Raw genomic sequence first — 16784 nt, forward strand, 5'->3', positions numbered from 1 at the left:
GAGCCGCGCACCCCTCTGAGCAGGCCTGGATCTCTTTGGGCTTCGTGCCAGTGCAGCCTCCACTGGGCTCCTCAGCTATTCTTTAGTGGCTCTGAGCTACTTATGCTGTTGTCATTGTCATAGCGACTCGGCGGCCTGCAACATATGGGTGGGAGGCGACCGATGATGTGATTCCTGGAGCTGTGCAGAGACACGGTCCCTCCTACCCACCACCCACCTCACCATGTGTCAGGAGTCCCAGCCAGTAAGGCAACAGCGCTAGGGACCATCTGAAAACCCATCTGTCCCAAGTTGGTGGCTAGGACTCAAGGAGCTTTACACTCCTGTGGTATGGAGTCCTAACCCCTAAGTGGGACTGAAGGGAGAGTCACCATATTTCACAATAAGAACTGAGATGCTGCCAGCTGTGTGTCCTGTCCACCCAGACCATGGGCCTTTCAGCTCCCCATGACCCATATCCACCAAGGCTTTGCAGCCCCCAGGCACAGACTACTTGGCCGCATTGTGAAGAGAGGCAGGACCGTCCCACTGGACATGTAGGGCCTTCCCACAAAGGAGACTCTGCATTTTCAGAGGAAGTGAACTTTGTGTGGGCTTAGGCACCTTCACAGCAGGGTGTCCAAAGCCACACACTAGGCTGCAGAAACGGGTTTGCTCAGGTTGGCAGCCGAGATAAAGAACTTGAACCTAAGCTCCCATCACAGGACATGCTTGGCTGTGGATACAGACATGGCCATCCACATTGTTCAGCAGAATGGCAGGGTGTAGAAGTTCAGGGTCATGTGAACAGGAGCAGCCTGAAAGCCTCAGTTGGCCTTAACCTGGGTTGTGAAAACTGGGTTTGAGTGTCTCCTATTTGGGAGGATTGTTCCACCCAGTTTCCTTCTGACATCACATCCCTATAAAACAGTGGTTCTCATCATGTTGGTGGTGACTCCTTTGTGTGTGTGTGTGTGTGTGGGGGGGTGTCGAATTACAAGGGGTCACCCAAGACCATCTGGAAACACAGATACTTATGCAATGATTCATAACAGTAGCAAAATTATAGTTATGAAGTAGCAATGACAATAATTTTATGCTTGGGGGGTCACCACAACATGAGGAACTATATTAAAGGGTCGCAGAGTTAGGAAGGTCGAGAACCAGAGCTCGAAAGTGAGCTTTTCTCTGACAACCAGAGGATCAGCTCTTCTTTGTCCCATAATCATCTGCAGTACCGAAGGTCCACGATCCTGACTGCCCATCACAACCATCCAGGAAGACTCGAAAAGAAATCATGACCCTCCCTTCCACCCAGACTCTAAAATCTCCCTGTGGATTCTGAGCCATGGGGAAAGCCACATGGTCCCTGGGAAGCCAGCTGTAAAGCAAGAGGACCTGGCTTCAGGCTCCAGCACCTGGTTAGCAAGCCAGCTGTGGGGACGGTATACACCTGTCACCTCAGTGCTGAGGGGAAGGAGGCTCCCTAGAGGATGATGACCAGCAGGTCTAGCCAATCAGTAAGTGCGAGTTTCAGTGAGAGACCCTACCTTTAAAAATAAGGTGGAGAGGGATAGAGGAGGACACCCAGTGTTGTCATGCATGGGTGCACATGTAACTATACTACATACAAAAGCCCTGTGGCAGTACATCAAACAGACACCCCACAGGCCATGTGTCCGCAGCCCGCCCCCCAGACATCCCCTCAGTGAGGATCAGACTGGTGACAGAGAATGTCTGCCTCTCGATCCCACATCTGTGACAGTGCACGTTTTCTGAGTCAGCATGCTCGCCAGAGAACTCACTCCTAGGAGAAAACTCAACTGCAGCAAGAAGTCTGCGCGTGTGCGTGAGCACACACACACACACACACACACACACACACACACACGAGGAATGCTTTGTAGGGTCCAAGTCCACAATAAAAGAATGGCCTTTTACTCAAGTGAGTTAGTAGCTATTTAAAAACTAAATATGCAAACACTTGTAACCAGGGAAATAGCTGTAAAGTTGAGAAATAAAAGCCACAAACTATTTTACATAAAAATTCACGATTCTGTGTACAGAAAATAAAATCTTGTATAATTTCACATGTATAAGATAAAACAAAATGCTTGTAAAATAAACTTTTCAAAAAACTTAAACTACATTTTAAATTAGAACATAAAAGGTGTAGATGTCCATTTACTTTAATGAATTAGAAGAGGTCAGGAGAGGTCAGATTCCTTCTAAAAGCAAATGATTAAGACCCATAGGGGCAAAGAACCAGAAGGAACAAGGACCCAGAGGGAAAAGGAACTCAAGGGGAGACTGGACCCAAGAAGCAGGGACCAGGAGGGCGGTGACCTAGGGGGATCAGAAACTCAGGGGGATCAGGGACTCAAAGAAGCAGGAACCCAGGGGGCAGGAACCCAGGGGAGCAGGAACTCAGGGGAGCAAGGAACCCAGGGGTGCAGGAGCCTAGGGGAGCAGGAACCCAGGGGTGCAAGAGCCTAGGGGAGCAGGAACCCAGGGATGCAGAAGCCCAGGGGAGCAGGAACCCCGGGGTGCTGGAACCCAGGGAAGCAGGAACCCAGGGGAGCAGGAACCCAGGGGTGCAGGAGCCTAGGAAAGCAGGAACCCAGGTGTATCGGGAATGCAGAGGAACGGAGACATAAAGGAAGCAAGGATCTGGGGGGAGCAGAAAATCAGGAAAATGGACCATCCCGAAGAAGGACACCCATAGCCCAGAGTCCTGATCTGAGTCAGAACCTCCAAAGACTTCAAACTTCAGGAAGTAATGTCAAACTCTTCTGGAACAAATGGTGATGTCCCCATCAAAGACCTAGGCGCCATAGGATAGACTCGAAGGGACATTTTAAGACTGAAAACCAAAAACTCAGGAGTAGTAATCAGACTTTCACATAGCGGTGGTGGTGATGGTGGGGTCTTTACCCGAAGAACAAGGCTTTCATCTAACTTCCTGCAGAAAACGTACCTATCAAATTAACCACGCATAGTCCAAGTGCCAGGTCTTGAGGTGCGTGTTGGGAAAACATCCTCCACCTGACACACGGAAGGCCCGAGGGTCTATCCTCAGCACTGCACAAAAACAATCAAGTAAATCAAAATAAGGTACAAAACAAAAACAAAACCCGGTTGCCAGTGAAGAATCTTACAACAGGTGAAACTAGTTACATTAAAGTGTGGGAGACGCTCAGCTAGTCGGTGTTTGCCTTGAGAGTACGAGGACTGAGTTAGGTACCCAGAACCCACATAAAATGAGTGCTTGGTCTGGAGAGATGGATCAGCAGTTAAGAGCACTGGCTACAACCAAGTTCATTTCCAGCACCCATGTGGTGGTTCACAATCATCTGCAGTCTCAGGGGACCTGAAGCCCTCTTCCAGCATGCAATGTGGTGCATAGATGTACTTACAGACAGAACACTCATACATAGAAAATGGGACAATAAACAAATCCAAAAAAACATTTTAAGTGGGTGTAGTGGTGTGTAGCTCTAATCCCGGTGCTGGGGAAGGAGAGACTAAAGAATTCCTGGAGTTTGCTGGCCAGTCATCTGGGCCTAACCAGCAAGCCCCAGGTCTTAACAAGCGATCTTGTCTCAAATTATATCTATACATCTGTATATCATCTGTATCATCTATATCATCTATATATCTATATCGTGTAGATGTTTATATATCTATGTATCTATATATCTATATATCTATATATCTATATATCTATATATCTATATATCTATATATCTATATATCTATATATCTATATAATCATCCCACTATATAGCTGTATATCTATATCTGTATATATATATATCTATATATCTATCTATGTAACTATCTATAGATATTTCTATAGATATCTATATAGAGATTTATTGATAAATAAAAAGAAAGACAGACCAATACATAATGTATAGGATGACTGAAGACTAGCACTCTAGACTCACCCCTGAATTAATAAGCATGTGCAGCTCCTACACACATGCACACACTAAATAAATAAGTAAATGAAAGCAAAATGGGGCAGTTTAAATATGCTTATTCATAACAAAAGTGGACTGCATTGAAAAAAATAGCTATCTGAAGGGCTAGAGAATTAGCTTCAAGGTTAAGAATTTGGTCTTTGCAATCATGAAGACCAGGGTTTGGGTTCCAGTAGCCACAGAACAAGCTACACAAACCACAAATGCATGTAACTCCAGCTCCCAGGGAGTCAATGCCTTCTTCTGTCCTTGGCATGTATCTGCACCCACATGTGCATACACTCATACATACAAACATACATGCACACATACATTAATAACTAATTAAAATATACACTATGATGTCAGTGACTTCCACCTCTTGTGATTCAGACAGCTGCCATCCACCTGTTGCTGCTAAGGGGAATTCTATGGAGCTGCAGTCTTTGTGGGGCTTGGTGCATTCTCCTTTGCTCAGCTGTGATTCACCCTGCTCTGAGGGTCTTTCGTCCCTGGCCATGCCTCCCGCAGCCACACTGGTGCCTCCATGCCATGAAGGACGCCTATGAGTGTGAGATCATGACAGAGTCCTTCTATGACATCAACCATATTCAGTGTGTTCTGATTGGCCACAGCCTTCAGAATGCTTCCACTGGTGAGCAGATGCCTCACCCCCTAAACATGGCCTTTCTTATTGAGGTGCTTAATTGAACAGTAGCCTGTATTAGCACCTCTCTTGGTTATGATTTGCATTTCTCTGATAAATATAATTTTTATAAACAAATTGAAACTTTTTTTTTTTTTACAAATGCAATGGAGTTTTTAGAAGTCTAAATTGTTTGCAGCCTTTTAGCAAATACATTGAAATCAATTTTGTGAGGTGTTTGCTCAAATCCATGCCTTCTTGTGTTGTTCACTGCTGCCTTTAGAACTCAGTGCCTGTGCACACTAGGCAAGTGCTCTACCACCAAGCTTCCCCTCCAGCCCAAACTCATGTTTTTACTGACCTGGGAGCTTTTGCTGTTATTATTAGATTGTGCTGCTGGGCTCTATATTCAGGTCCTCAATTCTAAATGATTTCTCTGTGGCCACACTGGCACCAGAGACCCAGGATAAGACCCAACACCAAAGACTCTGTCCACCAACACCAAACTTACAGCATGACCCAAAGCACCAAAATGCACCCTATCTCCTGGAAGCCATATATGGACCCCCCTCTGCCCCCCCATTCAGGCTACTTTCACAAAGGTCACCCTGAAATTAAAAAAATCCCGGGTAAAACTCCACCTTCTTCCAGCCAACTCCCCTTGAAACAGCCAACAGACCCAAACTGCACCCCAAGCCCTGGCTTCATATTCTGGCCCACACCTCTGGCCCTTTTGCTGGAGTTCATGCTTCCTGTGTGGGCCTGTGATCCCAGGTAGGCCCACACCCTCTGCCTACCAACTAGCCTTAAAACACACCCAACAGCCCTAACTGCCCACCATGGCCTGGGCTAAGTATTCAACTCTGACTGCTTTTCCCCCAAGGCCACACTGGCACTAGGAACCCAAGGTAAGACACTATCGTTTGCCCACCCACTCTCCTTAAAGCACGTCCATATTTGGGCCCGGGACTCTGAAGTTTTCCCAGAGGCTATATTAGCACTAGAGAACCTGGCCCTTTGCCCACCAACTCCCCTTAAACCACACCAAACAGCCTCCAACTGCACCCCATGTCCTGGGCTCACAATTCTGGCTGTCCTCCCAGAGGTCACACCGGCACCAGGAACCCCAGTTCAGACTCAGCCCCCTGCCTGCCAACTTCACTTAAAGCATAACTAATGGCCCTAAACTGGCTGTGAACGTCTAATCTTCCTGTCTCCATCTCCTGAATGCTCAGATAGCAGGTAAGCACCACCACATCATAGTTAGGCAATACTGGAAATCAAACCTAGCATGTGCACACTAGCCAGGCACTCTACAAGCCGGGGTGTGCTCAATCCAGGCTGGTTTTCTGGTTTGATTTTTTTGTTGTTGTTGTTTTGTTTTTCGAGACAGGGTTTCTCTGTATAGCCCTGGCTATCCTGGAACTCACTTTATAGTCCAGGCTGGCCTCAAACTCAGAAATCTGCTTGCTCTTGCCTCCCGAATGCTGGGATTAATGCTGCCACCATGCCCGGCAGTTTCTGTTTTGATTTTAATAGGATGTCTGCTGAAGATTTCTTGCCTGATGTCTGGAACTATAAACAGTTTCCAGGGAACAACTGGGCCGAGTCCCTAAGATCTATGCGGACCCTGGCTTTTCTAAGCAGAACCATATCTAACTCCAATCTGCTGTTGGCTTTGAAGCTGGACAAAGAAACCACAGCTAAGGAAGCCAGGGTGCCGAGGAAGCTGGAGGAGGTCGGGGTCAGGCTCTTTCAGGCAGCAGGAGAAAAGGACACCAGCATGTTCACTTTCTACAAGTCTTATTACCTTTCGAACTGTGGGCAACAGGACTGTTGGGGGGTTTGTTTGTTTGTTTGTTTGTTTTGGTGTTTTTGGGGGTTGGTTTTTGTTTGTTTGTTTTTTTGGTTTTTCGACAGGGTTTCTCTGTATATCCCTGGCTGTCCTGGAACTCACTTTGTAAACCAGGCTGGCCTTGAACTCAGAAATCTGCCTGCCTCTGCCTCCTGAGTGCTGGGATTAAAGGCGTGCATCACCACGCCCGGCAGGACTGTTGTTTTAAGCCACTGAATGTGTGCCTGTACGTTGAAGCAGAGGCAAAGGGCCAAACCTGATGTCCTAGAGATATGCTTTCCTCCTGGGCCCTTATTTTCCTTCGTTGTGCCTGATAAGCAGATGGTCTACTTTCTCTTCCACCTGCTCAGACCCCCTTGAATCCTAGGGAGAATCTAGCCCTAGCCTGTGAAGAGGACCTCTCCTTGTTCCCACCCTCTCCCCAACTCTGTCAGCTAGAATTGTGGTTTTGACACGTGCCCCGGGGGTGGCAGGCCCCTTTGTGTCTTCCCCTCAGGGCCCTCAAGCAAGTGTCTCACCAACTCTGGGCACAGTGCTCACCACATCTGCTAGTCAAGGGAAGTGCTGGCTCACAGAAGCTCTTACATAAAAAGCAGAAGGGTTCCTGTATGCTCCCAGCCTCTGGGAGTGCTCTTTCTAGCCCTAAGGTGACTTTTTAATGGTCATGTAAGTTGCTGTGAGTGAGCCATGAGGGGACATGGGAGTTGGAATGGGGACAAGTCACTTATGATAGTGGCAGAGCAGGGGGTTACAGGCAGATGGCCCAAGGGGTTATGACAGCATTGGCTGTTTCCTCTGTGTCTATAAATGGGCTCTCCAACCCTTCCTGACTGTCAAGTTCATAGACAACACTGCTGGATGATTCAGATATGGTGACTATTCAAAAGTAATATGGAAAAAACCACAGACACCTGTCTGTCAGAGAACAAGCAGCTTTTGAAAATGCATTTTTTCCTTTGTGGTGAGAATATAGGTATGTGAAGAAAGCTAGGTCAGAGGCCATGGGCTATGTGGAGTGTGGGCAGTGGGCAGAGCAGGGTGGGTGGGCACACTCCATCCTTAGCTAGCAGTGAAGATGGAAGAGTTTGGGAGGGGTGCTCCCTGTGTGGGAAGCACCTTCATCTCAGAAACCTTGCAGCTGTAGTTGTTCCCTCTCCATGACTTCCAGTTGACACCATTTGCATAGCTCTTATGGGGACCCCTCAGGTAGAGGCCATTCAGGTTGGAAGTGTGGCACTGGGAGTACCACCAGGCTCCATGGTAACCCATGGCACAGCTGGAAGAACTGCCGTCATTGTCTTGGTCTTTGGTGGAGAATAACCTGTTGTTATGGGGTGTCAGAGAGTCACCTGTTCAAAAAGAACATGCATCACATAGATGCTAGATGGCTCATCCTCGATTGGAGGATTCATCAGTTGAGACCCAGGTGAGGGACCCAGCTACGCAAGCCTTGGGAGAGAGTATGCATCAGATATGACTGTCTCCTTCTGGTCCAGCAAGTCCTGGTTGCCATTGGTATCTCTCACCCTAACCACACTACTGAACCCTCTGAGCAGCATCATCAGGACTGGCTCTCTTTCTCCTGTAGCCTGTATCTCTCTAGGACTTCTCTCTTGCCCTGGCTGTCTCTCAGTTGGCACTGAATGGCTTCAAGCCTCCAGGCCTCTAGGGTTCATCCTGTTCTACTCCCTTGCTGAACGTGAAGCTTGCAAGGACCTCCTAATAGCCTCAGGTTCCCCACTCACAGAACATGGTCAAAGCACTGTCTGCTTTGTTTGGTTTTTTTCTTCTAAAAGTTCAAGGTCATATGGTGCAATGCGGGTGCATACATTTCAGAGCTGTCACCATCAAATCTCGTGAGTATGTGGCCTGCCTCACTTAGCTTTGAGTTCAGCAGTTAACTTGTGTTCATGCCCCAAGGTTCCTCGAGTCACACTGGGAATCTCTCCAATCCACTGTCTCCAGGTTCATATGCTGTAGGGTGCACTCTGTAAGATGCACTTCCCAAACCACAAGTCCTTCTGGGAAATAAATGCTGCTGTGGTTTGGAGATGAAACAGCTCCTAACAGTGTTGTAGGCTGAAGGCTTGGTTGAAGGCAAGAACTGTTTGAGAGTCAGGTGATTGGACTGGGAGAACTGAGACCTCAGTGGGTTAGTCACTGATGGATTCTGGGAGATGGTGACTGGGAAAGGCAGGGCCTGGTTAGAAGAAAAGGATTGCTAAGACATGCCTTTGAGGGGTGTTCCTTTCAGCCCCTTTCTTTGCTTCCTGTTGGCCCTAGAACGAGAGGCTTTGTTCCACCACAGGCTTTCACCATGACCTCACCTTGGGCCCAAGTGACCAAGGATGAAACCATGGGCCAAATTATTCTCCCTTCCTTCTGAGTTTACTTCCTTTAGTTCTCTGTCACAGAGATGGAAGGCTGGGGCTAACTCAGGGTCCCAGATATGTTCTTTCTTTGTGGAAACAAGGCTTTAGCACCCAGGAGATGACTATCTCCTTCTGACTTCATTGGAGACAGTAGTCAGTGGTCCTCAATAACTACGAAATGGAGCTGGGTGTGGGCCCTTGGGAGTGCTAACAGACCGCATCTCATGGTACTCACGTGGCGTAAAGATGCGGATATTAGTATTTTGCTGATGTCAACCCTAGGCTCAAGGCCACCAGGGGGAGATGCAAAGCAGGCCCTTTTACTCCCAGAGTAGTTCAGAAGCCCTCACCTCACAGCCTACCCCCCAACCCCAAGCTGCTCACCAGCACCACCACCAAGGAAGTTTCCCAGGATAAGCTTGTATTTCTCGGCCTCTCCCTGGGTCTGGAAGGAGCTGTACTTGGCAAAGTCACGCTTGCCTTCGAAGTCTGAAAGATCCACCAGCAGCAGCTCACTGGTTCCTTCAGAGTGTGGAGGACGATGGTTAAGGCTCAGACTTTGAGGTGAGCTGCCACCAGGCATAAGAAATGGGAGTCAGATATCGTATTCATATCTATGAATGATGCTGAACTTGGAATTCACCGGGGTAGGTACCAACATCTTTTGGCTACAGAAGTACCTCAGAGGTGCCCTGTGTTTCTAGGCACCTCTGTCTGTTTAAAAGGCAGTAACACTCCTGAAAACCCACTGGCCATGTTCCCTTGGCATGAACCAGCGTGCTTTGGTCTGTGAATTCTCCCAGAGGGCTGTGCTTTCTAATGCAGTAGCCTGAACCTGGATGTGCAAGGTTTTAGATTTTTTTTTAAATTGGAAGCACAGAAGCAGACACAATAAGGTGTCCTGGTAGTGGGTAAGTGACAAAAGGCTATGTGATTTTCAGTGGGAGGAGAAGGGACTAAGAGAGCTTGCTCTCTCTGTGGCTTGTAGAGGCAAAGGGGACTTCTGTAGAACCCAGAGGCAAGTGTTCTGGATGAATTAACAGCTAGAGATGAAAAACAATGTCCCCAAGACATTGGCTGGGTCCTGAGAAGTCATATCCCACAGTTATAGGAGCCCCTTATCCCCTGACCTTCACCATGCAGAAGGGCACAGCTATGATCTCACTCCCTGGGTGACTTTGCTGAACATTGCATACTCTAACCATGAGGGACTCTTTTGCCCCATGACCCAGGGTTACCCCATCCGGCATTACCTACCCTGGGTGGTTAGAGCGTGGATATTATCATTCCCCAGCCAGAACTCCCCTAGTTGGCTGCTGAAGCCCCTCTTGTATGAGGTCCAGTCCCGAAAGAAGTCCACAGAGCCGTCGAGCCTCCTCTGGAAGACCTGAGACCGTGAAATATACACAGAAGTCAACACAAGGAACCAAGCCTCAAAGCAGAGCAGGAATCCAAGATCCTCAGAAGACTGGGAACCTAGTGCCATAAACAGGTCATGGCAGACCCCATACACCCGAGGGTCAGCTATGAGAATAGGCATCATGACCTAAGCCACACAGCAGGAACAGGAATGGCCTTCCCTTCAACATATGCTCTCTCACACAGGTCACCTGCCAGCATTTCTGATTCTCTATCTTCAAAGAGTAAAGGGCTCCCTCTGAGGTACAAAGGATTAGAATCCTACATAGCTCATTTTCTGCTGACCATGGAATTTGGGTTCTGAGTGTTCAGTGACCAGGGGCTAGCTCAACACTCACCGTCCAGTCTCCACCATCTGTGTCCATGTCACACAGCACAGTCAAGGGCCTGCAGTCTGGCAAATAGATGGTATACCAGCCAGTGGGAAAGTGGCCCTGGGTGAGCAACTCCTTGCAGGTCCGGGGTCCTGTGTATAGAAGCAGAGAATGAAGGTGGGACCGGAGCCCAGGTATGCTCAGAGAAGGTGAGCAACAAGCACAAATTCACACAGCAAGGGCCTGAAGTGAATGCTGGGACAGAGAACATCTATATGGGGACAGGGTAGGCAATGTGGTCACCTGTAGCACATGACTGAGAGGGCCCAGAGTCTCCTGTGTGGGGAGAGAAAAGACACTGGTCATAAGTGTGAAGTCATCAGCTACATCCCTATTGGTCCCTACAACCCTGCAAATACATGATAATTGAGCTGAATAATTCCAGGACTTGCCTAGGCCCTCCTCCTGGAGTACACATTCCAGCTGCCTGGCTTTCCCTCCACAGCTGTGGTAAGCCCTGTCCCTGACAGCACCCATCTTGAGGCCTTGTGTACCAAAAAGAGTGGGTAGCCCCTCTTTGCTCCCAGAATGCTTTGCTCCAAGTGCGCTTAGACTATGCTCTGCCAAAGTGTCTACCCAGGAGGCCTTGTGGGTGAGGGATGTCCTTGGCATTCAAAACTCAGGTAGATCCCCCTTGATTATAAAGAAAGCATGAGATTGTGTCTTAAAGTTTCATAATTAAAAAAATAAGCTTCAATTAGAAAAGAATTCAAGTCAGCTTTGCTAACCACTCAGACAGACCACTTACAGGTTCTAGAATGTGAGCCTCAGGGTTTGAATATCCTGGCCCCTGCCACCTACTCTACCCACTGCCCAGACAATAGGACCTCAGGATGAGGCCTCTCTCCCTAGGTATGTCTGGGCATGGAAGAAATTTCTCTACACACAGAGCTGCACACACCTCCCCAAGACACAATACAGAGACTCACTTTTTTCTCCACGTATTCCCTTTTCTCCTTGGTCTCCTGAGGCAAGAGAACACAATACTGGTGCCCAGAACATCTGGTCAATCAGGAGACCCACCAAATGGCACTAGCCACCCAAAGCAGGCACTGGTTAGGGTCAACTGGGGAGGTGGAAACCAGGGGTAGGGGACAGAGAACCCATGCAGCCTTCAGGGAAGAGACACTGGGGCCAGGCTTGGGCAGTCCCTCTCCATCTCTTTCTCTAATCCCCGTGTCTTTATGGACAGTTGAGGTGCCAGATCTAGCATCCTTCAGCTGTCTGCCAAGTTGTTACCTTTGGGTCCAGTTGGTCCTTCTTTCCCAGGAATTCCAGGAAGGCCACTCTCTCCTGTAAAACCACACTTCCTGAGCAATGCATCCAGCATTATTCCCCTAGAAGGTCTTTGCCTAGGTGGCAAACTCCTGAACCTGTCATGCTGGCCATAGTGATCTCTAGGACTATAGCTAGTCTCACTGAGGAGGGTGCAGAGGATAGGGTATAGCCTATCTATGGCTGAGGAGGACACAGGGGTGAGGTATACCCTACCTGTGACTGGGAAAGATTGTGTGTGTTGGGGGGAGGTATAACCTAATCCATGACTGCACACTAGGTCATGCAGTTACTGAGCTTTTGTTTGCTCCTTTGTCCAGGCCTAGGCCACAGTGTCTTTACAGTGGGAGACGTGTCTTCAGAGATGCTGTCCTATTAGGTCTCTACAAGGAGAGGACAAACCTTTCACACAGTGTTCATGAAGAAAGCCGAGGCTGCATCATGCCCAAAGGACCTGTGCTGGCTAGTTTTTATGTCAACTTGGCACAGGCTAGAGTCATTTGGAAAGAGAGGACATCGACTGAGAAAATACCCCCACTGGATTGGCCTGTGGGCAAGCCCATGGGGCATTTCTTGATTAGTGGTTGGTGTTGGTAGGCCCAGGTCACTGTGGGTGGGTGGTACCACTCCTGGGTTGGTGGTCCTGGGAGCCAAGAAGACAGGCAGAGGAAGCTTTGAAAAGTGCACCAAAAAGCAGAGTTTCTTCATGGCCTCTGTATCATCTGCTGCCTCCAGGTTCCTACCTGGAGTTCCTGCCCTGACTTCTCTGGATGACTGACTACATGCTGGGAGATGAGATAAACCCTGTCCTCCCAAATTGCTGTTGGTCATGGTGTTCCATTACAGCAATGGAAGCCCTGACTAAGATGTCTCCTACATCAGTGGAAGCTGTGAGGTGACTACAAGGTCCTCCTTGCAAGTTCTGATCTCAGGTGCCACTCTGGCCCCAGCACAGCACTACTGGTCTCTGCAGGAGCTTGTAGGCTCCAAGCTTTCATTGTCGGGTGTGCCCAAAGGTGGAGTGGACCTGTCCATCCTCTAAAGATGGATATGAGTGAGGGTCAGGAGAAGCAATGTCACTGGAAGAACACCTCTGCAGGCCTACTGACAATACAGTGCCCGGGGCACACTAGTTCTCACCTTGAGTCAAGTTAGCAATGCAAGCTGGTAGCAATTTAGATCTAGGGAAGTGAGATCCAAAGCAACACCTCTCCCCCATTGCTTGCTATCTCATCCTGGCCATGGGACAACCTCTTCTCCCAAGTCCCTCAATGGGGCTCTGGAGACAGATATCTCTCTCCCCTTACTGGGATCACAGTGGTGAGAAGGCAAGTGAGACACAGTCTGGGACCACCCACATTGGCTTCAAGCCTGGCATCTTCTCACAGAGGTGTCCAGCTTTGTCCTGTCCCCACCAAATCATTGCCAGACTGGAGTACCTTCAAGCAAGGGGCTCTCCTGCTGAACCCCAAGGCACATCTGACTCAGGAAACATAGGTACCAACCACTATCCCCACTTGGCAAGAACAAGTATGCTTGAGGCCTCCACAAGTGCTAATGTTGTGGTTCTGTGTCTGTACCCTGCAGCAGATCCCATATGGAGGCTGCCCCACTCTCACTGGAGGGCCAGCTCAGGAAGGGGCTGGTCGTTTTGAGCCTCTGCTCTTTATGTGAGGCAGGTGAGGAAGAAAGCCACAGCCCAGCTTTCAGGTGGGGCTGTGAAAGGGTCTGTTTCCTAGATGTCTTACAGTGGCCACATAGAGCAAACATAGATAGGGGACCAGGGGGCGGGTCTGAAAAGCACGCCTGAAGCACCTAAGAAAGGTGGTCCAGAGAAGCCCTCCTGGGCCTTTCAGGCTAGTTGGACCTGGTTTTTGTCACTGGCCATTCTGTCAAGGTATCTGGTGTCACGGAGGGCCCGAGGTGTCCTTTCCGGACAGTAATGTGACTCCGGGTCCCTCCACCATTACTGCCCCCTTCCATATCCCCTCCTTCCCCAGCACACACCTCTATCTCCTTTGGCACCTGCCTCTCCCTTGGGCCCTGCAGCTCCAGGCAAGCCAGGGCAGCCTTGAAGGATGGTGATCTTGTTGTAGCCCTCCAGATCCAGGACCTTCACTTCTGCAGAACAACACAAGCATCAGTTGGTACTAGCATCATATGCCACCTGTCTTGAGAGCAACTGTCAGCTCAGCCATGTCAGGCAGAGGGCTGTGGACCGAATCTGCAGAAGTCAGGTCTTCCCGTGATGGAGATGGGCCCATCATTGCCCTGGGAAGCTGGGCAGATGGGAGAGGCATGCAGGATAGATCTGTATCCGGTGGGAGTGGGGCTGCTTGGGAATGAACTCTCCAGTTACCAGTGCTGTCATTTGACAGATCACCCAAACCCTGCCCCCGTGTCTGCCTCCTCAGCCCCACTCAGTTGTAGGAACTAGAGAGAAGTTCAGGGATTAAGAGCACTTATCCTGCAGAGGATGCAGGTTTGATCCCCAGCACCCACATGGTACCTTACAACTGTCTGTAACTCCAGTTCCAGAGGATCTGGTGCCCTCTTCTGGCTTCTGCAGATACCAGGCATGCAAATGGTGCACAGACATACATACAGGCAAAACAGCCACACACACTTAAAAATATGTTTTCTTAGAGAATAGGGCTGTAGCATGGACTCAACTTGAAAATGAAAATTAAAGTCTTGCCGTCATTCTAGAATTTAGAGAGAGCTTTGGAAATGGTTATGGAAAAACAAGAGTCAATCTTGCTAGGAAACTGAGTTAATGTAACATTTTTTTCCTCCAACTCATGAGGGTTGACCATGGACTAAAAGAGGTCTTCTAGGGGAGGGGACATGCATGCCCCAAGGCACAGCTGGAACCCAACAGAAGTTGCTACATTGTTAATATTGTAATAATGTAAAATATTGTTAATTTGTGAAATTCATATCCCTGCAGAAGAACACTTGAAATATCAGACTAGGGCAGGGTTCACTTTGGAGACCAGAGAACTATCTTTGGTATGCTTCTTGCCAGGTTTTTGGGTTTTTTTTGTTTGGTTGGTTGGTTTGGTTTGGGGGGGATTATAATTATGACATCTCTCCCTTCCCTTTCTCCAAATCCTCCCCAACTCCATGCTCAAATTCATGGCCTTGTTTTTCATAAATTGTTATTGTTTATGCATACACATATAATATATGTATATTTATATACATATAAATTCCCAAGTATAATCTGTTGAGCCCATATAATGTTACTTGTGAGTATGTTTACAGGGCTCACAGTATGGCACTAGACAAGCAATTGGTGGGAAGGACCACCTCTCCGGCTCCCAGCATTCCTTAGTTGCCTGGAACTCTTTGTGTAGGGTTGAGGCCTCATAGGCGGTTCCCTGTCCAGTTTCCCTGCTGGGCTCTTTCCCCTGCAGTGGGTGGGCTGTGCCTTGCTGTCTGAGTCCCTTCTCTAACCATGTCACCACTTGAGACAGCTGCCCTGTGCTTAGGAGTAATATCCCCAGGGGATATCAGAGCAGAGCTGATCAGGAATATTCTCTAACCCCAAATCCTTGCCCATATGTACCAGGAGACTCTGGGGTGCATCTTTACCAAAGTTACCAAGGGGGTGTGGCAGCCACAAAGTAGAGGATCCTAGCATCTCTCTCCAAAGTCCCTAAGAAGGTGGAAAACATAGGTGTCATCTTCACCTGTGAAGTTCCTAGGGTCAGACTGAAGCCTCAGCATCAGCATCACAGGTCCACAGAGGCTCCACCTGAGCCAGTGCTAGCTGCTCAGAGTCTGTCCTCAGAGGGTGACACTGAGCTGACAGGAGCGTCTCAGAAGAGGTGGGCACAGGGACACTAGAAGGCACTGAGTTAACCTGCTCTCAGGGACTTAGAGTCCTTCTCACCTGGGCATGTGTCAGCCACATGGACAGTCAGGGTCAAGACAAATAGTGCAGCAGATCCCAGGGCCATGGCAACTGGTCGGCTCCCAACCCCCTGTATAGCTTTGCAGAGGCACTCTGCTCTTATAGGGCAGGAACTCCACATCCCCACCTTGGGCTCCAATGTCCCAATCCCCAGGAGACAGTCACTTCCTGGAGGCCTCTGGTTGCACAAGAGACCTAAAATAGTCCCAAGGGTATGTCTGTTCTTTCAGGGAGGCCTTTGGAGGTTCACTTCCCCTGCAGAGGCATCTGAGCCAGGTCTAGGGGCACCTCTATTTGAAAAAGGCCTGACTTGCTGGTGGCTTAAGTCAAACATACTTGTGAGTTCCACATTCCCTTCCTATTTTCATCATACTCTAAATTGTGTCTTGTGGTTAGGTGGGATTCTGGAGGAAGGACCCTAGGATAGTCCAGAATGAGCTGGTCATTGGGGATTTGATGGAAGGGAAGCCTTGACATCCCAAGACTGTTTGTTTGTACCTTGTCATTCCCGGCTAACAAGGTGGAAGAACTTACCTGGCATCTATAGGACTGAAGTTCCATAGCCTGCAAGGATCAGACACTGGAACAGTTTGTGTGCGCTCCAGCCAGTCAGGAGCTGCTCGTCACACCCACAGGAGAAGACTTCTCTCACCCCCCAACCCTCACCTTCCACCTTCAAGCTAAATTCTGTCTTTTGAGCACTGTACCCTGCACGCTCGGCCTAAACTGGCAGTAGTTGTTCAGCTGAAAGTGTGGACATCTGAGGTCATCACTTTGAGTCAGAGGGTGACAGAGATGGGTGGTGGGAACAGAGTGCTGAGTAGGTCACAGCCACACTGTTGGTGCCAGGAGGATAGACACAGGGACAGTCAGATAAGAAACCTAGCAAATGGTGGGCTGACCAACTCAGCTACTGCACAGACCCAGATCCAGGGTTTTGAGTTGGCTTACCACAACATCTACCTGTGAACTGCTGGAGC

The 16784-nt window shown here is 48.9% G+C and overlaps 1 protein-coding gene across 1 annotated transcript; it reads right to left on the reverse strand.

Annotated features, from left to right (window-relative positions):
• Positions 1-7462: 7462 nt before the first annotated feature.
• LOC110290192 (ficolin-2) lies at positions 7463-15865 on the reverse strand. The gene is made up of 9 exons (XM_021156686.1): positions 15784-15865; positions 13893-14006; positions 11850-11903; positions 11540-11575; positions 10854-10886; positions 10575-10702; positions 10075-10204; positions 9202-9339; positions 7463-7794 (listed from the first exon to the last, which is right to left on the reverse strand). The coding sequence occupies exons 1-9, from the start codon at positions 15848-15850 to the stop codon at positions 7505-7507; spliced, it is 990 nt and encodes a 329-aa protein (XP_021012345.1). The 5' UTR covers positions 15851-15865; the 3' UTR covers positions 7463-7504.
• Between the last annotated feature and the right edge of the window lie 919 nt (positions 15866-16784).

The sequence above is a fragment of the Mus caroli genome, chromosome 2 (assembly GCF_900094665.2).
Source record: "Mus caroli chromosome 2, CAROLI_EIJ_v1.1, whole genome shotgun sequence".
Lineage (NCBI taxonomy): Eukaryota > Metazoa > Chordata > Mammalia > Rodentia > Muridae > Mus > Mus caroli.

Excerpts from the sequence above, each read along its gene's own strand:
- LOC110290192 (XM_021156686.1), bottom strand. The coding sequence starts at position 15,850 with ATGGCCCTGGGATCTGCTGCACTATTTGTCTTGACCCTGACTGTCCAT. Across the intron at positions 11,904-13,892 it reads AGGTGCCAAAGGAGATAGAG|GAGAGAGTGGCCTTCCTGGA; the intron begins GTGTGTGCTGGG and ends GTGGTTTTACAG. Across the intron at positions 7,795-9,201 it reads CTTCCTTGGTGGTGGTGCTG|GTGACTCTCTGACACCCCAT; the intron begins GTGAGCAGCTTG and ends CTTTTTGAACAG.